General features: G+C 46.9%; 1 protein-coding gene and 1 long non-coding RNA gene across 2 annotated transcripts; one reads left to right on the plus strand and one right to left on the minus strand.

Annotated features, from left to right (window-relative positions):
• Positions 1 to 7,099: 7,099 nt before the first annotated feature.
• ALAS1 (5'-aminolevulinate synthase 1) lies at positions 7,100 to 14,478 on the minus strand. The gene is made up of 10 exons (XM_069812406.1): positions 14,147 to 14,478; positions 13,222 to 13,428; positions 12,096 to 12,251; positions 11,792 to 12,014; positions 11,119 to 11,303; positions 10,333 to 10,512; positions 9,964 to 10,128; positions 8,631 to 8,899; positions 7,984 to 8,146; positions 7,100 to 7,388 (listed from the first exon to the last, which is right to left on the minus strand). The coding sequence occupies exons 1-10, from the start codon at positions 14,349 to 14,351 to the stop codon at positions 7,228 to 7,230; spliced, it is 1,914 nt and encodes a 637-aa protein (XP_069668507.1). The 5' UTR covers positions 14,352 to 14,478; the 3' UTR covers positions 7,100 to 7,227.
• A 103-nt stretch (positions 14,479 to 14,581) lies between these two features.
• On the plus strand, positions 14,582 to 20,956 carry LOC138690916 (uncharacterized). Its single transcript, XR_011329708.1, has 3 exons — positions 14,582 to 14,741; positions 15,096 to 17,561; positions 17,677 to 20,956. It is a non-coding gene; the product is annotated as an uncharacterized lncRNA (long non-coding RNA).
• The last annotated feature ends 1,790 nt before the right edge of the window (positions 20,957 to 22,746 follow it).

The following is a 22,746-nucleotide window of genomic DNA, read 5'->3' on the forward strand; positions in this document are numbered from 1 at the left end:
GCCTGGCAGAGGTTTTAACACTGGACCCCTCCAGTGATGCCCGGAGCTAGAGCTGGCTGCGGCGGGGGGGGGGGGGGGGGGTGGTGGTGGAATCCCTGCTCAGCCCAGCTTTCTTTTTTTTTTAAGGGCTGGTGATGATTTTGCAAGGCTGCAATGCCGCTGCTGCCTGGGGTGGTTGTTCTCTTGGCTGGGGTGAATTGCTGCGTGGGGATGGAAAGCGGCAGGATGCTGAGCCAAGAGGAGAGTTGGGAAGGCAATGGGGTCTGCCCACATCCCTCCCACTCCTCGCCCAGGGCAAGGCAGATTCCCAGGCTCTTGGGAGGGGAGCCGCACCCCACATTTCCCTCAGCAGTGAGCAGCTGCCCTGCCAGAGCTCTTCAGCATCCAAAGAAAGACCAACAGCCAAAATCTCTTAACTCCAGCTGGGCTCTGGGGTCTGAATTTCCCAACAGCAGGTCCTGATGGAGAGGCAGGGAAGCATGTCCCAGCTTGTGGTCCAGCCACTGAAACCTTCCCCCCTCCTTGCCCAGAGCAGTTCAGCTGCAATTTGGATATAACTTTTTTTTTTTTTTTAATTTATTACAGTGTCCTGAGCAGGTTTCCCAGCAGAAAGGCTCCCTGTGTGCTGTGCCAGCACAGCCTGGGCCCCAGATGAGCTCTTGCAATGAGCCCAATGGGGTTTGCACCAGGTCAGGGCTGCGCCGTGTCTGAGCTTTACTTGCCGTGCCCAGTATGAGAGGGATGATTTGGGAAGCTGGCTGTAAAATATAAAAAAAGAAAGAAAAAGATTTAATGCAAAGAAAGAACCAACCCCAAACGAGTTTTCCTTTGGCACGGAGGAGGAGGAGGGAAGATGCTGATATGCATGGAGCAGCCTTCGTGCAGGAGAGTTCCCTCTGCATATGAACGCTAATAATCCTGGGCTGACACCACCAGAGTCACTTGACAAGCTCGTTCACCCTTCTCCTTCAGATCCTGCTCCCCTTCTGTGCTTGGTAATTTTTAAACTTTCCCAAATACTGAGGAGGAGTGAGGAGTGTCCCCAGTTTCCCACCTCCTCCCCTCGCTTCCCCCATCCCTGCCAGCACAGCCATCCCCTGCCGAAAGCTCCCCTGTGCCAAAGGATGACTGCGTGTGGCTGGCAGGGTGGCCAGGAGCAGCCCAAGGGCTGCAGAGCCCCAGCTGGGCACCCATCCCATCCCATCCCATCCCATCCCATCCCATCCGTCCTGCTCGCCCATTCCCATGCCTTCCTCGCCCCAGCTGCGGACCCGGTGGCTCAGTGCGGGTGGCAGCTCTCGGTGGGGCCGCTGTGTGCGGCGGGAGGCCATTAGCTCTGCTGCTTGGGCTTGGGGGCGAAGGCAGCTGGGAGCGCAGCCGGGCAGTGGAGTCTCTGGTGTCTAATATAAGGGTTGAGCGCAGGCTGCTGCCTCTCCTGCAGCACAGCCTGGCAGGGACGCACCGTCCAGCTGTTTGCTTTTGCAAGGCTTGTCAGGATTTAGACAGATTTGCAGCTCACCCTCTGTTAATTTTGGTTGAAAATTAGTAGTATAGAATAGACAGAGTGGGATGGGAGAGTGCTGAAGAAGTGCAGGAGGAGGAGAGGAGCTGAACTACTTGCAGGCAAAGCACCAGTGATCACATGTGCTGGGTTTCCTTTGGAAAGCGGGTTGCATAGCCAATGCCAGCTCAACACTGAGCAATTCCCCGGGGGCAATTAAAGCATTCACAAACCTGGCTGCTGCCTCCTGACCCCGCGTCCCTACACCCGGCATACACGTGAGGGTTCATGCAAGCATTGGCCCCTCTCTTTTTAAGGTTGAGCTAAAAAAAGTCTACCCTGCTGCGTACCAAAAGCGCTGGGGTTTGAGGCGATGCTTGGGAAACCTGCGTTTGGTCAGCAGCCGCTGGTGCCACCGTGGGACGTGTGCCAGGGGACAAGGCCACCCCATTGTGGGGTTTTCCCAGCCAGGCAAGGAGCAGCAGGGCACAGCCAGCTTCAGAAAGAGGAATCAGGTGCAGGTGGATGTGCCTGAGCATCCCCACAGCCAGCCCAATTGCTCAGGTTGTTTAGGACTCGCAGATGAGAGTTCACGGGCTCCACATCAAATGAGCTGCAGGGGAGAGGACGGGACCAGGACGTTTGTCTCTAGGGGATTCCCAAGTGCAAAGGGCAAAATCTCAGAGGAGATAACTCCTTTGGCTTCTGCTCCCCTGACAGCTGAAGTGGAGGAACTGCAAAGGAGTTACACCTGGTTGTAAGCCGAATGTGTGAATTGAAAGAGCTCTGGGCTGTGAAACCACAGGTGCCCGTGGGAAAGGGAGAGGAGCCCTTGCCTTCTCGAGCTCCATGTCCTGCCTGAAGTCCTGCTTGGGGGTCAGCAGCCAGCAGGAAGGAGGGTGCAGGAGCAGTAAAGAGTGAGAGGCTATTTACCCAAGGGGTAAGTATATCCAGGATCAGCCCCTCAGGACTGTACAAGCCTGGGGGTGCGGGTGGAGAGGAGGGAGCCTGACTTAGCCTGGGGATGACAAGGGTTTGGGATCAGGCTGGAGGGTGGCTGGGGCACAGACCACCCTAAATAACCGGGAGCCCAGCCATGCTGGTGCTGGGCTAGCAGCTCTGGGCTACCCTTGCATTAGGCTTTGGTGCCTTGTGCCAGCACTGGCTGCAGCCTGGCTGGTGTCTGCCCAAACTACGGCAGTTTGCAGTGAGTCCCTGTGTGCATCCCCCACCCCAGCTGCCGGCAGCAGTGCAGGGGACCTGTTTGCAATCCCCTTTGCAAAAAGCTCCCTGCTGCTCTTCCCAGGGGAGCAGTAAGCTTGGGTATTCCCCCTCTGTCCCCTCTGCACGGCTCACCCCATGGCTGCCAAGAAATGGGCTTTTCTGTGTGCTGAGGTGGCCAAACCAGCCCAAGAGAGGGCTCCTGTGCCGGGACTGGCGGGACCCCCATGCTGGGGGGGTGGGAGGTCTGTGGCTGCAGCATCCCTTTGCAACCGCTTGCGGGGATGGAGATCCAGGACAATGGCTCTTGCTGGAAGAGGAGGAGGGAATGCTGTTGGTAAAGGTGGCTTCTCCCCACCCCATAAAGCCTAGCACCTCCCTGGGGAGCATCAGCAGCAGATCAGGCCCTGCTGGGGGTCAGGGAAAACCTCAAGCAGTGGGACTTGGTTGCCACTTTCTGCTCCGTGTGAAGGCCCTGGGAGAAGGGTAGGACTTAAGATCTCCGACCCTATGGATGTTTCCCTGCGTTAACAGCTTGTTTCTGCCTAAAACATGCTGTCTGCCCCTCCAGGCGGGGGTATGAGCAGTAATTCTCAATGATTTAAGGCTTAGCTAATGTTATAAATATCATCTCAAAGCAGGTGTCAGTTCAAGGTGTAATCCCAGACTGATGCGTAGCTAGGTGGCCCATTTGAATAGAAGAAAAGCAGGAGATTCAGATCTGTGATGCAGTTACTTTGTCATGCTGCTGGTGTTTAGAGTGAGACCTGCTGTGTACATCCATCTGGAGCCTGGGAGAGGCAGTGCATCCCACAAGGAGCAGAAGTTCAGTCTGGATTTTTCAGAGGAGTAAAGCATAGGTTTGCTTTTCGGGAACAGATGAAATGTCTTTTGGGGGCTGAACACACCCTGAGAGAAATGTGTGTGGTGAGGCACCAGCACAGGCTCTAAAATACCTATTACCAGGCAGGAGCCCTTCCTCGAGGTGCAGATATCAGGGAGTTCATGGGGCTTTTAAAGCCCTGGGGTGGGGGCAGACATGGGCTGCGTGGTCCTCCTCGTGCTGGGAGAAAACCCCTGATAAACGTGAGTGCTGGGAGACCGAGGAGGGGCTGAGGGGTGTACAGTGTGAGTAATGCTCCTAGTATTATTATTATTAATTATTACTACTATTGCAGGCTAGGAAACAGCATGGACTTAATGGCTGAAAGCAGCAGTAGTGAGAGCAGGCACTAGGAATGGTTTTCATGGCGTTTATTTCCCCGCAGGAGTGTGTTTTAGCAAGAGGCAGCTGCGGCTGGATAAGGCCAACGAACACCTCGTGCTGCACGGCGGCTGTGAGAGCATCTTCCTTCTCCTGTGGCAAAGTCCTGCTGGTGGGAGAAGCTGACCGCAGCCTGACGGGCTATTTTTAGTCCAGTTCCCTAATGAAACAAAGGTCAGGAGCTCGTGATGCTGGTTTCCTCCTTCTGGGCTGAACCCACGGGTTATATCCAACCACGTACAGCACACAGTGAGGGGCTTGGCAGAAAACCAAGGTCTCCAAAATCTTCACGAACATTAGCAGCTCTGCTAATTAGCAGTCTCTGCCTGGTGGGGCTGTGCTGCAGACAGGGGTGGAGGAGGGAGCGAGGGGGTGGAAGACACCACAGCCTGCGCAGCCTGAGAGCTGGTCCTGGCCTTGGTGGGAAGAGGACCTTCCTGATGCCTCCTCCCAGCGATGGGGAACACGTGCTCCTGTTTGCACTTGGGATGTTTTTACTGCCCCTGGACCGCCCAGGGTTTCTCTGTTGTGTAAATAGGTTGAGAAATGGAGGAGGGTATGAGTTTAGGGCTATGCAACGTTCAACTAGATGAATTATTTTGCCCCAGAGAAATGTTAGCACTGGCTTTACAGCTTCGTTCTTGCTTGCTTACTCTGCTACTGCCATGGATCATTTGTCTCAGACTTTAAACATCTTTTACCGATTACTTCCTCTTATTTTTCCAGAAACCAAACTAAAGCTTACATAACCATCCCTAGTTATGCAACCCACCATTCAAGTTTTGTTTGGTGGGAAACAATATGTGTGTGTTTGTTCATTTTTGTCCTTTTCATTGGGGAAAATTTATCCTTTCTGTGTCATTTTGTCTGTCTTTTGCAGTTAAGTGATGGACTTCGGCCTCTTGCCGTGCACTGGTTCTGCTTTCGCACCCTTGCTTGCCAGCACCAGAACTTAAGGTAACTTGTCACATCTGATGTTAATGGGTATGGAGGTACCCATTGCCATGTGCCAAGGTCAGTTCTGCCTCTGTCATTTCAAAGGTTGCTAGCTTTGAATCTTGGGATTTGGTTCTCTCCTGCAACTAATTTGGAGTAGTATTTGAGATTTCTTAGAGTTGGTACCCTTTCTGTGTCTTACTTCTGTTCCTCTGCAGTATGGAGTGTAGAGTAGCTGCCATAAAAACTAGAAGAAAAATTGGGCTTATTAACTGGTATGTAAAATGCACTGGGCCAATTCTGAATACTTTCAGTGAAGAAACTAGAAATGCAAGTAATCTTCTACTGTCAAGATTATGGCTATGTATTAGTCAACACATCATGTGTTGTCCCCCATGCATATAGATTGCTTATGCCAGCAGTTTGGAATGGCATTGGAAACATGTTATGGTGTTAGGGACACTGTTCTAGGAGAGGTTGATGTAGGATCTGTGGCTTTTTACTTGATGTCTCAAGTTAATGTAGTAGTATAACCTAATATATAATGAGAAAAGCTCTGTGACGGAGGTGCATATTCATTCAGTCTTAGGCCACAAACTGCTCGCAGCAAGGCAAGGAAGTCAGGGTGCAGCATTGTATTTTTCCTTGAGTAGCACTGAACTTGCCTCGGTAAGATCAGGATAATGTCACAGCATGTGAAAGCTAATCCACTTGAACAGCAATGCAACTACCTGATATATGATAATCTGGTGGTGGGTTTGAGCATGCCACTTCATAAACTGCCTTGTTTAGCAACAGAGCTACATTACCATGTTAATCCTACAGACCGATGGTGGGTAGTTTCCTGGCTCCTATAGAACACCTGCACATGCAGTAACTGCTTGGCTGGCAAAGGGCTTTTTAAAAGTAGCTTGAATGCTTGGGAAGTCAAATATTTTTATAAGAATTTTTCTGAGAATAGCAGTGTGCTTCAGCATATGCTTAAATGACTGGTGACTTCCAGTTGGTGGTTTTGCTTTAACTTGGGCTTCTATCTCCCCAGCACATGGCTACTTAAGATATTATAATGGATCTCTAATGGGAGTTTCACAGCACATCTGTGAGTGCAACAGCAATAGGCAGTGCCAGGAGCTTGGCTTGTTACATCCAGAAAACAAGAGTACCTGGACAGAGTAGCTGTTCAGTGACTTGTGAAAGCTAGACTGTAGCAGTTATTGGACATGTCTGTACATGAAGGAAGCAGTTTAGTGCTTTGCTCTAGACTTCATGCCAATATTGACCTCTGAGTACATGTATACGCCCACAGAATTACTTCCCCCTGTTCAAAGTGTGCCCTTACTATTCATGAAAGCATTAAATAGAATGGCGATTAGGCAACTAGCCCAAGTTTTCAGAGGGGTTGCAAAAGCAGCACTGATAGTCTCTTACAATGACTTCAGAGACCTGAATTATTAGATTGCTTACTGATAATTAGTTTTTACACTGAAGTCTAGCTCAGAGTGCACTGGAGAGCAGACCATATAGACTTGAAGAGACACAGGCAGCCAGAGGCAACTTGCATCTACCACCTGTAGTGGTAAAGGTGCCTTCCTTTCCCAGCTGCTACACCACCCTGCCACCTTGGTTTTCTAACTGTCAAAGCAGTCACAAAATACCACTTATTAGATCTCAACAGCACTTTTTTTCCTCTTAATAGTGAGGACCATGCTGAACACCAAAGGGGGAATGCTTGTGCATAAAACTCCAAAGGCAGAATAGGGCAGTAGAGGGAGACAGTGTCTAGCAGAACCCATTCTAAATACCTGTCTCCAGAAAAAAAAACAGTGCAAGCTCATTATACAGCATTTCTTAAGCAGTATACTCTTGCTTAAGTTTTAGTGTGCATGTAGTACTCTACCTGCATGTTTTCAAAAGCTTTCAGGTAGAAGCTCATGAGAAGCTATAAATGCCAGTTTTCTCTTTTCATAAGAAATAAACCCCTCACTTACTTGTAATACTCCAGGAAACACTATTAAAGTTCTTTTGGCATACACTTACTGAAAAGTCAGTACTTCAGCTGAAAGGCATTAAGCTGTAGGCCACTGTTTTTATTCCACCAGATGCCCTTCCAACCACTGACATTTCAGTTTCACTTATGGAAGATAAGTAGAGAAGCAAACAAAAAACACAACTGGGCATAATGGCTCTAGAAATTTATTTTCAGAGCTTAGTGCTTCAACTATGATTAAAATACTTATTAAGCAATTTAAAAATGCTACTGACTGGGTACTAGAACTAGACAAGAATACAACTAAGACCATTACTTTCATGCACTGACAGATACTAGTTTGCTCATGCCACTGAAGTAGGATCTTTCCCGTTCACTCATCAGTTCAAAATGTAGGGGTCTTCTACAGAAGTTGCATTCAGCTGATGAGTGCGGTTTCAGCTCCAGGCCAACATCCTTCCATGTAGCTAGCAGTTTTTCTGTTATGAGCAGAAAAATTCATTAAGATCAAGGCTTAAGACAGTGGATGGCTTTAGAGAAGCAGCAGAAGAGAAGTGTCATCATACCTATTCTCCTAGCAAATGAGGAGGGATAATAGGAATTCACTGTGACATAATTAACCACTTGAGCAAGGTGACTGGGCTGCAACTAAGTCTCAGCTATCCTCATACTACCTCTTCTGACAGGATCAGGCAAGCTACATTCCCTGGAAAGATCTCTGTTTAAGACAAGTTAACAGCTCAGCCAAGGAGAGCAGATTTCTTTGGACCCCACATAACATTGTTTAGGACAATGCATGAGCAGAGCCCCAGCAGAGGTGGCTGGGATGGAACTGGCTGGGTACAGGACTGCACTGGCCTTGCACACTGTTCTAGGATGCAGTGCACAGGCCTTCACATGCCATGCTCAAAGCAAGTTAAGTGCAGAGGTACACACTATGTGTGCTGCTGAAGTGGAAAGACACTGTCCAGCTTGTGACATCTAAGACTTAAGTATTTCCTAGTCTCATCTTTAGTATAAAGACTGTATAGACAACCCCATATTTTCATTGCACTGATGTAAGAATCCACTCACCAAGAAAATAACTCATCATCTGAGGGGTGTGGTGAGGCGTAGGGGCAATACGTAGCAGCTCTTCTCCACGGGGAACTGTGGGGTAGTTGATTGCTTGGACATAGATGCTGTGCTGGCTCATCAGCTTGTCACAGATCTCTGTATTTTTAGCAGCATCTGCAACCTAAAGTTCAAAATTCTAAGTTACAACCAAAGATCAACCAAAACTGCAAGGTGGCAGAACTGTCAGCCCAACTTGGCTAGCCACAAGAATCAAATAGGACTACTTAGTCTTCCTTGTGCCACTATAAGTAGCATATACATCAGAAAGAACAGCTACAAGCTTGTGCTGTAGAGCCCTCTGGGCATAAGCACGCCATTGCAGCCTAGCCAGGTAGCTCTTTATACCAGAACTCTTCTTTTTACTAGCTTCTTACCAGTCTCCTTGCTTTCTGTATACTGTTAGATTGTGGGTTTTGTACACTTCATCATTTTGCTTTACAACATTTATAGCAGGCTGAGGTCAAGTTAAGCCAGACTCCAAGCACATCACTGCTGAATACTGAACAGAACTTTGTGAATGTTAACCAATACCTGAAAGTATAATGTTATCGTAGACACGAAAACAGGCACTGCAGTCCTGCATCAACAGTATCCAAAGTACACACCCTTATTGGAATGATGTGACTGGGGCAGTGCACCACAGGAAGGCCTGCATCCATCAGCATCTGTCTCATAAGCTTCACATTGCGTTGATGCTGGCGCCTCAGAACTTGCCCCTCTGCGCTCTTCAGAGTTCGGACGGATTCTAGGGCACCAGCTAAGAGCATGGGTGGCAGGGACGTTGTGAAAATAAAGCCAGCAGCATATGAACGAACAGTGTCTATCAGAGAACTTGTACTGGAGATGTATCCTCCTACACAACCAAACGCTTTGCCTGAGGAAAAAAAAGGCAGCCAAGCTTATTCCTTGTACCCATTAGAATGGCTTGAAGTATTATAGCCTTTCACTTGAAGGAATGAGTTATTTTGACTGCATACTTAACGCAACAATGCTAGCCCCCACCACTAATCTTGCATTTACTCAGCACATGTTACAGCTTTGTTTTTAAGCCAATCCTGATAACATGGATCTAATTATTACACAGCAAGCCAGTTCAAGACTTTTTCAAATACCCAAGTTTTGATTTTTGGGAAGACCTTATAAGCCAAATCATTGAGCATAGACTTCAACAGTGACCCCAAGTGATCAACACTAAGTCTCTCAGCAGATTTAAAATAATCTGTTCCAGAGATGCTAGAAATAGCCTATGCTCCTAAGGAGCACACAAGGTTGTTACTGTGATTGTGTGGTCAATACCAGCCTCCCTTTCCAAATGTTCAGGTACCAGAACAGAGCCACAGACAGAATTAGGGTGTCTGGTGAATGCTTCTGTTTCTATTAGGCTGTCACCCAAATTTGTACATTTCAGAGCCATGAACTTCCCCAGTCAATTTTATTTATGTTTTGGAAGCTGTTTAAACAACTTTGCAATTTGCAGCAGTAAACTTACTCCTAAGCCTGCATTCTACTAAGATAATAGCAGTTGCTTCAGTTCTTGCCAAATCTCTTTACATAACTCCCCATCTCAGGTTTCTAGATTAGAAGCACTCCATTTCACATAAAAGAATTAAGTACTACTAAATATAGAGTACTACCCTACTAGCATTCTCACCTGAATTTATTCTTGAGTTGTATAATATGCCACTGGAGGACTTTTTGCTAGCTTGTTTAAAACAAAAAGCCCAATGCTACCTTAACTGATTTGTAAGGCAGTGTAAGTAGCTTAACACAAGCTTTTCAAACTGTGGGGCATACTTAAATCCTTTGGGCTTTTTGGAAAATTCTAGCCCCCAACAGCCCTTAGCAAGTTCATTTGAATAGACTGAGTTAACCTACTTAATCTGGCTGCTCAGAAGCTTTGCTGCCTTAGCTTCTGTGAAAATGCCAGGCCATACATACCAAGCGTTCCAGAGATGATGTCCATCTTGTGCATGATTCCATCCCGGTCTCCTATACCACCACCTCGAGCTCCATATAGCCCCACAGCATGCACTTCATCCACAAAAGTGATTGCCCCGTGCTCATGGGCCACATCACACAGCTCTTCCAGAGGACAGACTGCACCTAGGAACCAAAGCAGTGACTGGAAGTTTAGGATTCCCTGTACTCAGCTTGGATAAATACTAGAAGTACCCCCAAACACTAGGCATTTCAGAAGACTATTTTCATGTAAACCCTTATAGCACTGTACACTTTTAGATCTAAAATACAGATGATTTGAGCACTAACTGCACTGAAAGGAGAGAGAAGGGTTTGATGTCAGCTTACCATCCATTGAGTGAACAGTTTCAAATGCAACAATTTTAGGGGTAGAAGGATCAGACTTCTTCAATAGTTCTCGAAGATGGTTGACATCATTATGGCGAAATATGTGTTTTGGCACCCTGCTGTTTCGGATCCCCTGGATCATGGAGGCATGGTTTCCAGCATCAGAGTAGATCTCACAGCCTGAGGAAACAGCCCCGTTACACTTTAAGTATAGAAAGCATTAACTGATCCCAGCATTGCTTTATGTATGGAAAGTGTTCAGGCAGCAATGGTAGCATGTTCTAGAAAGTAATGCTCTTGATCAAAAGAACAAGTTGCAGACCATGCACAAAAATATTTAAGGCTTATTTTAGGTGTTAAAACTAAAACAAACTTGAGCTTAAGGAAATACAGAAGGGTTTTTCCAAGTCCTTCATAATTTTATCTAACTCTAACTTCTGAAGGCAGACAGCATGCAAGAGAAAAGTTCACACCCACAGGTGGGAGGACACTAAATTCCTGCTGCCTCATTTTCAGGTGGAATTTAAATGTAAGAGCAGAAGACTCTGCTTTTTGTCTAATTCCTTCTGCAGTTCCTAGCTCCTAGACCTCAACCTCAGTAGGCTGCTACTATGATTTAAATGAGTTGAACATAATTTGAATATGGCATTAACAAAAACAACCATACTTTGCTGATCGAGTAGGATGAATCCTCACTTTGGGTAGCCATTTGTAAAATGTACTCCCAACTGCTTAGGGCAAGGTTGTGTTTCTGTGGTAAATACAGAGTGCAGTTTGAGATCTCACCTGGCAGCATTTTAGCTAGAGTGAAGAGAGTGGAGTCATTGGCTACAAAGCAAGATGAGAACAACAGTGCTGCATCTTTTCCATGAAGATCAGCTAGTTCTTTTTCCAAATCGACATGAAATTTACTTGTTCCTGAAATATTTCTTGTGCCTCCTGCTCCAGCACCATGTTGTTTCAGTGTATCCCTACAGAGGGCCCAAAGAGAGGCATTAGCATTACAGAATGACACACAGATGAATAAAGGATCATTGCCAAAAACATTCTAGTACATAATCAGTATTGTTCTAAAAAGGAACTGGCTGCAAAAAGCAGCTGTTAGATTTAAGGTTTTTGAGCAACTTGCACAACTTGGGAATCTGATAAGCTAAGAAATCAGTTACTGAGTACAGCTGCAATATAACATCCAGTTTATCTGGTAATATTTGGGGACTTCTAAGGAAAATCCAAGAAGCAGTGTCAGTGACTGACAGGTATACTGCAGCCCTGGAGCTAAATACTAAGTTACCTACCTGAGCTCAGGAGAAGAGTATAAGCTTAATTATAGACCAAGAATAATATCAGAAGCAGCTTATGTAGCACAGTACAGAAATCAATTCTTCAGAACCCTTCCCACAAAAGCTTCTGCAGGGCACTATAGCTTGCAGCTGTCTCTTAAGAATATGGCACTACTCACATAACTGCTCCACACACACGAGGGTGACGACTCATCCCCAGGTAATCATTGCTGCACCAGACAGACACCTCTTTCTTGGTGATCAGAGAATCAGTATAGTCATCTGCCATGGGAAAGATTTGTGCCTTTCGGTTGACTGTTTTGAATACTCGGTAGGTGTGATCCTTCTTCTTTTCATCTATCTTTTTCTCAAAGAACTGATCATACTGGAAGGTGGATACAGCTGAAATGAGAGAGAGACTTAAGCACACAGGGAATAATCACAAGAGACCAGGCCCGTGGGGGTTTTGCCAGACAATCTTACATTTTGGCAAGTTATCCTGAAGCAGATGAGACACACTTTCTGGTCTTTGCTTCAGCACAATATCCTTAAACTTCTTGAGCAAGCCACTCCGCTCTTCTCCCTCAGTCTCAATGTTCCTCAGTGTGGAAGTAGTTGGTATTTTGGCAAATTCTGTACCTACAGACATTGTAATAAACTCCGGTAAGCTTAATCAGTTTGAAACAAAATGAAGTAAGTTGACTTCAGCAAAGCTCACGCTTTAAGTAACTCTAACTCTTCATTCTTTAGGAAGCATGTGCCTGAATCCACGTGCGCCTGTTAGGATCAGCTATTTTATTTGCTTACAATTTTGTATTGTACACAACAAAAGGAAAGCCTTGCTAGTTAATAACAATACAACATGTAATTTCCTTACAACACATTTGGTTCATCATGATTCAGAAAACCACTCTATACAGCTACAGCATTTATCTCAAAGAGCTGGTACACACCTAACCGAAGGCAGAGTTCTAGTCAGCTGCTTCCTTTTTGTTCCTAGTATTTTGTTCAGTTAGCACAGATTTTTTTAAAACTATGCCACAGAAAAACAGAAAAGTAAAATAAGCTTCCTGAGACAGACAGTAAGGGTTTTCTGATATTGGTGAAAAGTTCCTTCCTTTGAAGGACAGCCCTTCCGCATCAGGACTGAAAGCCAGCCAACACCCTTTAGTTCCATAAACCAAAAGCCGCCACCTTTGCTTGCTTTCCGGCTTGGATTTGTGCTGGTACTTGCCTAGCATCTTGATCCAGTTTCTTCTATCTCTGGATATACAACCTTTGTCTATACCAGCACCCTGGTAAAGCTCTCTTCAGTTCTAAGCATCCGCTTCGGGTGCGTGCGTAACAGCTCCATTCGCACAGTTAGAGCCAGCGTATCAAAATACAGCATACACTATTCCTGCACCAAAATCACCCAGGGGAAACACTGCACAATATTGCAGGTATGCCATTAACACCTACATTCTCCAACAACTTTTTATTGCAGTCTCCCATAATCCTACCTGCATAATTTAAGTGGTAACTGTTACGACTTGGCACACTCTTAGAGCAAAGTCAGACACCAGAAGCTCTCAGAAGGAACCAGCGCTTCAGCACAAAGAATACGTACCTTTCCTCTCCGCCTGCATTTCCTGCACATCCTCTTGGAGTTCTAGGCTGGCTTTGCAGAAAACATTACTGTTCTTGTGATTCATCTGAGCTGCCAGGAATGGGCATTTGGTAGCAGAGCTCTGGCTAACGCCAGCAGGTGGGTGGCCAGTAGGTGGCTGGGTTCCATCTGTATTCTGTTGGGCCACCTCTTTGGCATTTTTGGCCTCTGAGGTGGGGGTGAAGAAGGGAAAGCACTTCAGCTTCATAATTTTAATACACTGACTTAAGCTTTTCTATGCATGACCTTCACAATTAATTTAGCACAAGCCATTCAGAACTATTTAACTGAGCAGTCACGCTGTATTTATACAAGCATAAAATCCCAGTAACACCCAAGCGGCATCTGATTTAAGATGCTCGATGTAGCACTGTACCCTTTGAGGGAAAACAAATAATCTCTCTTTCTCTTTCACTGCCAAGGGGAAGATTTTCTTTTGAGGAGTTCAGCTATTTTCAGCCACCAGTCCTTCCCCTGCTACAAGCCTCCACTCCTTCCCCTGAGTGCCAGGGTAAGAATCCCCCAAGGGATGCTACCGGGTGGGGTGAAGAGACGCTCCAGCGGGAGAAGTCCCAGCCCCGTGACCCAGGATCACGGATCCCCCACCAGAGCTCACTGCAGGACATCCTAACAGTCCGGTCTCCGCTTTGCGCCGTGCCCATGCTTAATTACCACAGACATTTAAAGGATTAAGCAACCCTTATCTCGAAGCTGCCCATTCCAGAAGTTTCCTTCTATGACACAGACGCTTGTTTGGGTTTTTCTTCTCCTTAAGGGTGACTAGGTCTGTCCCTAGGAAGGCTCCCCGCTACGGCTACCGTGACCCGCCGCCCACCCGCAGGAGAGGCCCGGCCCCAGGCCGCGGCTCCCCTCCGGCCGTACTCACCCCGGCGGGCCGCGGGGGTCTTCTCCTCCTCCGCCTGCTGCCCGCGGGCGGCGGACGTGGCCAGGGCGCGGGCGGCGGCCGGGGGAGCCGCCTCCATCATCCGGGGGCAGTGCTGGGCGTAGAGGAGCAGGGAGGGCCCGGCCTTCTGCAGGAAGGCCTGCGAGACGCGGGCCAGGAACGGGCAGCGCCGCACCACCGCCTCCATCCTCGCCGCCGGGAACGGGAGGCCGGACTCGACTTCGGCTGCCACCGGGAAGGGAGGAGGCGAGACCCGGGCAGCGCTCCCGTACCCGGCACCGGCCCGCTCCGCCGCTGCCTATATAGCCCGGGCGGGCAACGGCGCAGGCGCGCTGCGGCTGCCCCGTCGCCACACGGCGCAGGCGCGGGCCGGGCCGTGAGGAAAGCAGCGAGGGGCTGGGGGCGGCGGCTCCGGGGCGGCTCCCGCGGGGACGGGGGGGGGTCCCTGGGCGGCTCCCGGCGCGCTGTGAGCGGCTGCAGGCGTCCTGAGGAGATGGGGGGCGGTGAAGCGTGAGGGGCCGGAGGGGGCCCGGGCGGCTCATGGGGTTGTCGTGAGGGGATAGCAGGCGCTGTGAGGGTACGGAGGGGGCTGGGGGGGCTCCCGGGGCGTCGTGAGGGCACGGAGGGGGCCCGAAGAGCTGGCGGGGGTGTGCGTGAGGGGATGGGGGGCAGCCGGGAGGGGGCGGCCCCCGTGGGAAGCAGGGGCGGGTAGTTGTCCTGCTCTGGGTTTCCCCTCAGCCCCAGGCTATGCAAGGCTTGTTTCCCAGAAGTATTGGAGTCCGTTACCCCCAGGACAGAAGATCTGGGGGGCCCTAGTGCGCCTGTTCATTGGAAAATACGAGCTCTGAGTCAGCAGAGTGGGGAAACCCAGCACTGCTCTGACAAACCTCATGTATTTTCTTCCTAAACACGCACTTCTGACTTCCTGCAGAGTCGTCGCACAGGGGCTCAGAAAGCAGCGGGTAGTCTCACTGGTGGTGGTGGGATCCTGAAGCCCTCTTGCTTTGCCTACAGCCAGTATGAATCTAACAGTTTCTCTATCAGCGATGCTCAGACTTCCACCACTGTGTTTTTGAAGCGTGGTGCCACTGCCCGGGTTTTGAAGATAAATAAGACTCGTGAGAACGACAGCAGCAAGTGAAATCGAGTTCTGCGTCCTCTGGTTTGCAATGGACATTAAAGTTTATTTGTTTAAAAGTATATTTACAGGTGGGTAATGACAAAAGGAGCTCTCCTTATGTATCTGGCCATCTGAGCTGCAATAGTACTAATTCCTGTAAGCGTATACTGGCTGCTGGAGTGTGGAAAGAATGGAGAAGAAAGATGACGATGCATTTTTTTTCTTCATCTTGCAAAACAGTGATTTCACGGAAGACAGGATTCGGGCTGAGTACTGCCTCCCGGCCTCACATCCCTCAGCCAGCTGAGAGCTGGCTTGGGCACTTTGAGGCAAGAGTTGTTTTTGTAACAGGTACAGAGTTTTGAGGAGAGCTCTTTTAAAGCTCGCTCTTACTTGACTCATGTCTTGCATGTAGTCACGTTGTGTAGTTACTAGAAGGCACTCATAGAAGAGTGATTAGGGAAATACAAAAGCTTTGTAGAACTGTGGCTGCGGAACTCAAGTTTGGATACAAAAGGCACTCAGAAAATATTGGTTGGTATTTATGTGTTGCAAATTAATCTTTTGATAACTCCTCTGTCACAGGGCAGGGGGAGGACCAGCAGGATATTTGCCTGACTCTCTTCTCTTCATCACTGTCTCACTTTGAGGACGCTGGCTGCAGTATGTAAACTTCGAGTAAGTAGATGAAAAGGAAGGCAACCTTAAACCATAGTCAAACGGCAGACTCGCTGTCAACTCCAGCGCGTTACTAAGCTCTGAGGTAGGAAACAGGACAGAGTTCTGCCCTCGCGTACGCATTGTGGGGCCCTGAAAAAAGCAGATAGGGCTTTACAAGGCAGGGTGTGGGATTGGGGTTTTATTAGGGCTAGGTGGTTTTTAAAACACAGTTCACTTCTTGCTTACTAGGAATTTAAGACAACATTGTTTAATAAGTCTTGATGCTTAGATCTTAATTCACTTAATTATTCCAGCAATGTAATGCAGAAGTTACCATTAAGAAACAGCCTTTCATCAGTGGGTATTGTTAAACTACATATATGCTCATTTTAATTTGTTCTGTAAATAAATTATTAAACCAAGGCTATAGTATTTGACCTGAGCCTGTATAGCAGTTACAATAGCAAGAATCTTGGCCATTTGGTAATACCAGGACAGTGCTTCAACTTATTACTTCAGTTTGCTCATGAGAAGTACTCTTTTTTCACAACTGGCTTTCAGTTAGTGTTACATGCCTCAAATATTCACATTTTGCAAAATACCTGATCTGTGTTTCAGATTACTGCTATCCCTGCTCCCCTGACTATCAACATTTGACTCCCTACCTTGAAGCTTTGTGTCACATCAGTTTAAAAAATGAGGAAACATCACAACATTCTACCATGTAGATACCTGACGAGTGTCCTCAGAGCACAGACTTAATGTGTCTGAACCTAAGGGATCACTCCAGCGGTCCTTAGATTAATTTCAGTTTTAACAACAGAAATCTAGTCCCATATGCTTGATTTATAGTATGTTGATAGTATTTTTCCTTCTCCATCTATTCTTCCCTTATTAATTGACCATGGTACTTAACTCAAGAGGGACAGAGGGAATACATGTTTTGTTGTAAGAGGCACCAGAGAAAGATATTGTGCAAAGATGCTGGCAGAGTACTGCAACAGGCTGCAGAGCTCTTCTGCATGGACACCTGCCACAGCAGGTTGAATCCCACAAAAATCTGATAATCCTTCTTTATCCTGATAATCTTAACAGCAGCATCTTAGCATGTTGCAAGGTTGAGGGATGAAGTACATTAGTCTGCTCTGTTGCTGGAATTCAGAAACTCGTGGTTCTGTATTCAAAAGTGCATGTGAAGTCTGAAGAGCATCTGCTTTTTACACAAACATCATTCAAGGTTGGCAGCTGAGACACAGTGACCTTGGCTGTGATACGGAGGTCTCCCAAGTGGAGCAGAGCTCTTGGCTTTTCTGTCAGGCTTCCCTACAATCTGTGCTATTAATCAGACCCCGCAATAACTTCTTTAGAGCTTGATTTTGGTGAATTTATTTAACCTTGTACATGACAGGAGTTGCGCAGAGCTAAATAGCAACAGAATGATATTAACTTGACCCTCATCTTGGAGAGCTGCCGAAGGAACATGTCCTTGTCAGTGCACAGAGATGGCTGTGAGCTCTGGGACCAACAGAGGGGGAAAAGTCAGGGAAAAGGGTGTCTTGTCAACTGCTCTGCCAGTTTCCTCCCTTTGGAAGTACTGCCAGAGCTTACATGTTGAAGGTGAAGTAAATACTAATAAAGCTGCTATTAATTAAAATTTCTTAGGGCTTCATTGGATTAATTAAATGGTATTTAAAGATGTTAATTGTGGCAATGTATTACCATCATCCTACAGGGCTCAGGAGAAACCATGAAGTGCCATGCAAATGCTGTTTGCCACACTCCAGAAGGAGGACTTCAGACTGCAATAAGGGACAGTACCTTAGCAGCCCAAGGGGGAACAGGGAGCCTGTCTGGAGAGAGAGAAAGCAGGCTTACAGAGCCTGTCTGGAGAGAGATGGCAGGTACAGTGGGTGGGGAGAAGCAATGACTGCCTGTGAATATATAAAGGGCAGAGTAGCATGTAATAAAGAAGGAAAATGGTTTAAGCTGAGGGGAATAGCATTGGTGTGAGAACAAATTTATTCAGCTGCACGTGACAAAGTTTAGGTTGGAAGGTGAGTAGTTCCTAGCTGTAACTGTTTTGGAGCAGTCTTTGGAGCTGGTACCTGAGATGCTGCGTACCAGATGGATTCAGCAGAGGAAGCTCGATCTGCCTGAAAGGCCCCTGTGATGCAGTGGCAGGGGAAGAGAAGGGAAGACTCCCAGCTACCCTGAGAGCCTCTGCTGATTTTAGTTTTCTAAAGCCCATTCCATTCTGATGATTTGCCCATTTCCTTGCTAAATAAGTTGCAAGATGGGGAAAAAAAGGTGAAATTCCAGCAGTTCGGGAAGTGGATGAGAAGCCATAGAAAGTGTTTCCCATATAGAAATTGAAATGGGGAAAAAAAAATCCCCTGCCACAGGGTCAAGTTGATTCTGCAGATGTCTGTGAAGAGCTGCTGCTGAAGATGGTCTCTTTCCACATTAACAGTTTACCATATAGGCTCAGGTCTTAAGTTAACCTTCAATACTTCCCTTCCATCCCTCTTCTCTCAAGCACATTTTGCCCAATATTCCTGGAAACAGAACTTGATTCACACATTTGTAGCCTTCATCCAGCCTCACATCTGTCAGCAGTTAGCTCCTTTCATGGAATTTTAATGAATTTTATGCTTTTAAGAGAGCATTTAGGTACTTAGCAGAAAAGCAAGAGGCAAAGCCCCTCTATGTTCAGCCTGTCCAAATGAGAGCACATAACTACCATTAGCAACATTTAATCCCTTTTGCCCACTTCTGAAGTCAGAGCTGCGCATATTCCTAATTTTTTCCCACCCAGTCAGTGTCACAAGAGGGCAAGCCAGAAAAACAATTCCCCCTCCCCGCGCACAAGCCACTGTCTATATTGAGATCTGAATTTTCCAAGGGAGTGGATGTGATCCTGACATCTGGATTTAATCCAGACTCAAATTCCAGGCTTAGATCTGAGAACTTCCACCTCTGATCCTGAGACCAGCAGTTCTTAGAGAGAACTTAGTTTACCTTTTAAGGCAAAATTCAAGGGTTGTGATAGTAGCTGCATAGAGAAAATTCTTCCCGTGCTGAATTTCTTTAGCATATTTTCCTCATTTAGATCCAGTGTCTTTACATGACAGAACAGGAAATCTCATTTCTTTATAGGACCCTCTAATCGATAGAGAATTCAGCCAAGCTGGAAGAGCTGCTGAATGCTGAGGCATGTGTGACCTGTTGCAGAGTGACTGAGCAGCACCCCTGTTTCACAGATGCAGGCCAGGCAAGCTTCTTACCCCATCTCATACCAACAAGTGCCAAGCTGTTTTTCTTCCCCATATAATGGATATCTTTTAAAATTCATGACCTGCTGGTGGGTCCTCAGAAGGGTGTTGTGTCAGGACGCTTTTGCCTGTCTGCCAGGCCCCAGGTGCTGCCCATTGATGCAGAGGAGTTTGGTCTCTTGGCAAAGTCCCATTATGGGGGGATGACTCACGCTCAGTTGGGACAGTAGAAGCTGTTGCCACCCTCATACAAGGTACCCTGCCCTTCTGCTGAAGGGCACCACTCCCACACCAGGGCTGCTGTGGTCTACAGCCCATCTGATTAACACATCCAGCCGTGGTTTATCTTAATTCCAGAATATCTCCCTGACATCCTCCAGTTGCTTCAGATGTAGAAAATCACACAATAGTCTTTTTTTTTCATCTTGCATCCTCCAGTTTGTCTTGCTTTGTGCAGGACACAGCAGGAAATGGTACACAAGTCTCTCCAGCTACTGTGAGCTTTGCCGCACTTGCAATGAATTGCGTTCACACCCTTGTTTGCTCCTCTCTCACACAGTTTTCCTCCTTCTCTTAGAAAGAACCAGTAGACTCCAACCAGTATATTTTTAGTTAGGATTATTGCTGGGCTTCAGCCTGTCTTTTTTCTTGCACATATCTCAGCCCTCATTTCTCCTCATTAGCTACTCGGGCAGAGGTACCACCTTCTATGTCCAGTTTAGAAGCTTGAACTCTCTACATAGTCAGCATAGAGCAGAAATACCTTACAAAAAAGTGAATCTGAGCGCTTCCTGTATGAAGGTATGAGAGGGTGGGGAAAGGTCTTAGCTCTGAAGTCAAAGCTGTCTATAGCTCTCTGTAACTGGAGTTTCCAGAAAGGAATTAAGTAGATAGCCTGCTCCTCTCTCTATAGGAGGGACAGCTGACAGAGAAGGGAAAGAAGTGGGTGTCTCTTCTTTCTCTGAATTTAAATGCTCCAGGCCCAGAGAGACACTCATGTTTATATAGTAAAGCATCTTTGCTACACCAAGTAGCTCTAGTGAGCTCCTACTCCTGCTCATATCTGTGTTAGTGTGGGCATTGGCAGGAAGGTGGAAGTCAGAGCAGAGACAGGAATGTAAAAGTCCTTGAAAACAAGAAATTGACCCACAGCAGTGAAAAATGCTGTGCTGGAGCCTATGGGCTGTCTCTTTTAAAGCAGTGTCAATGTTAGGACTTTCCTGTCAAGCAGAAGATTGCTAGAAATCAAGGGTATACCTTGTTCTTTCCCTCTCACCCTGTAAAAAAATGTGCTGGTTTTGGCTGGGATAGAGTTAATTTTCTTCATAGCAGCTTGTATGGGGGTATGTTTTAGATTTGTGATGAAAATAGCATTGATAACACAGGGATGTTTTAGTCATTGCTGAACAGTGCTTGCACAGCATCAAGGGCTTTTTTTTCTCGCACTGCCCTGCCAGCAAGCAGGCTGGGGGTTCATGAGAAGTTGGGAGGGGATGACCCCAACTGACCAAAGGGTTATCCCACACCATATGACATCAAGCTCAGGAATAAAACTGGGGGGGTGGAGGTTGGCTGGGGCTGCCGTTGCTCAGGGACTGGCTGGGCATCTGTCAGTTGGTGGTGAGCAATTGTTTTCTTTTGCATCACTTGTTTTTCTTGGTTTTGGTGTGGTTTTTTTTCTCTCTCTGTTGTTTTTTTCCTCTTTTAAAATTATTAAACTGTCTTTATCTCAACCCACAAGTTTTTGCACTTTTACTCTTCTGATTCTGTCCCCCATCTTACTGGGGAGGGGAGGGTGAGCAAGTGGCTGTGTAGGGATTAGCTGCCTCCTGGGGCTAAACCATGACAAAAAAATCATCTCTCTGACTTGTATACCTGTCCCATGGGCCCGCCATGGACACCTTACAAGGCAGTAGCATATTCAAGTGCCCTCACTCCTCCCCAGTCACCCCAGACTCAGTTTGACACAGTAAGTTAAATCCCTTGTGTAAACTGATGTAGTTTTGTTTGTCAAAATGGAGACTCACTGACTAGACAGGTTTTTAATCAGTACTATTTCCTGCAGATGTACATGCTACCTTTCTTTTCCCAGGTGTAGTAATACAAATAAGATTGCCTTTTCAGCCTGGAAATAGGGATAAAGGCATCCTGTGAAGTCGTATTAGTGTCTGATGTCTTTTGGGTGGGTGAAAATCATGGGGTTTCAAAAGGCTGTCACCTTAAAATGTCTGTTGTAGGTACAATACACCTACAAGTAATGCTAGTTGTTGTGGTTTGTTTTGGCAAAGGCTTATTCTTCTCTTATGCATCTGGTATTTCAATTTCTTCTGCAAGGATTGATATTTCAGTGAAGTAAGGAGAAGGAGAAGCATTTCAGAATGAAATACCTGCTGATGACATGAGAAGGTGGGGGAAAATCCCCCTCTTGACTAGACTCAAGCTGGGAATTCCTGTGTGGGTGTTATCCCATGAACAAGTATCCAGTGAAGCAAGAGGACTCTTCTGTTACCTGGGTGGCTTGTCTTCTTATCCAGCAGTTCCTTAGCATTAGATATTGCTGGTCCTGAGACAGTCTTAAGAACTGTCTTGGAGAAAGCAAGCAATAAACAGAGGGAAGTGTAAAGCAGTTTTTATCTTTTGTTGTTTCCATCAATGGTCAGGGAAACTTTATAGTTAAAGCATTAGTTGTTATAGTTAACATTAGTTGCTATAGTTGTATAGTCAATTAGAATTAGCTCCTTGAAAGAAACAATCCAAAGGGTTGAGAGGGAAGTGGCCAAGCAGTAGAGCAGAAGGATGCCTTTCATCTAAGTGGAGATGTTCCAGACATGAAAGCAGCATGAAAATGTGTGGCAACAGGGGGTATGAAACATCACAGGGCCAAACCCACTCCTGTGAGTGGAAGGACAGTCTGTGTAACACCATAGCCTGTGTGCCACAGCAGAAGGCTGGAAGGATGAGCTACAGCCTTGTTGGTGTCCAGCTCTTTCCTCTGCAAATATTTCCATCTCCCAGTGTAAGTGTTGGTGCATTCTGTCCATGGGGTTTGCTGTGCTCTTTTGCAATAGCTTTGTTGCTTAACCTTTGAGGTGCAAGACATACTATTCCTCCTTGTGCTCTAAAGATTATAGATAGATGGTGGTGATAAGGTATTAAAATGAGAAGAGTGTCAGCAATAGGGAAGAAGGGGCCAGTGCTGAAGGGAGGAAATTAGCACATCATATATCTCCAAATCTGAACTTGGGAACTGCAGACCAGAGAAACTCTGTGATGTATTAAGGTTATTGGAGAATATGAGGCTTCCATTCCTTGTTTGCCTTTGTACTGAACTCTTCAAAAGGCTGGCAAGTGCTCTGTTTGCACTGTCTTACAGCCTAAGTCACACAAAGCTCTGGGCTCTACTTTCAAGGCTTCTGGGCCGCTCTGCCTGCCGAGCAGCACAGGTGGTACCAGGGGGAGTACAAGTGAGGACCAGCCAGGACAGCTGGGATGGGAGGTTTCTTGGGGTACTGTGACCCTGCTAGCAGCCT

Source organism: Haliaeetus albicilla, chromosome 24, assembly GCF_947461875.1.
Source record: "Haliaeetus albicilla chromosome 24, bHalAlb1.1, whole genome shotgun sequence".
NCBI classification, from domain to species: Eukaryota; Metazoa; Chordata; class Aves; order Accipitriformes; family Accipitridae; genus Haliaeetus; species Haliaeetus albicilla.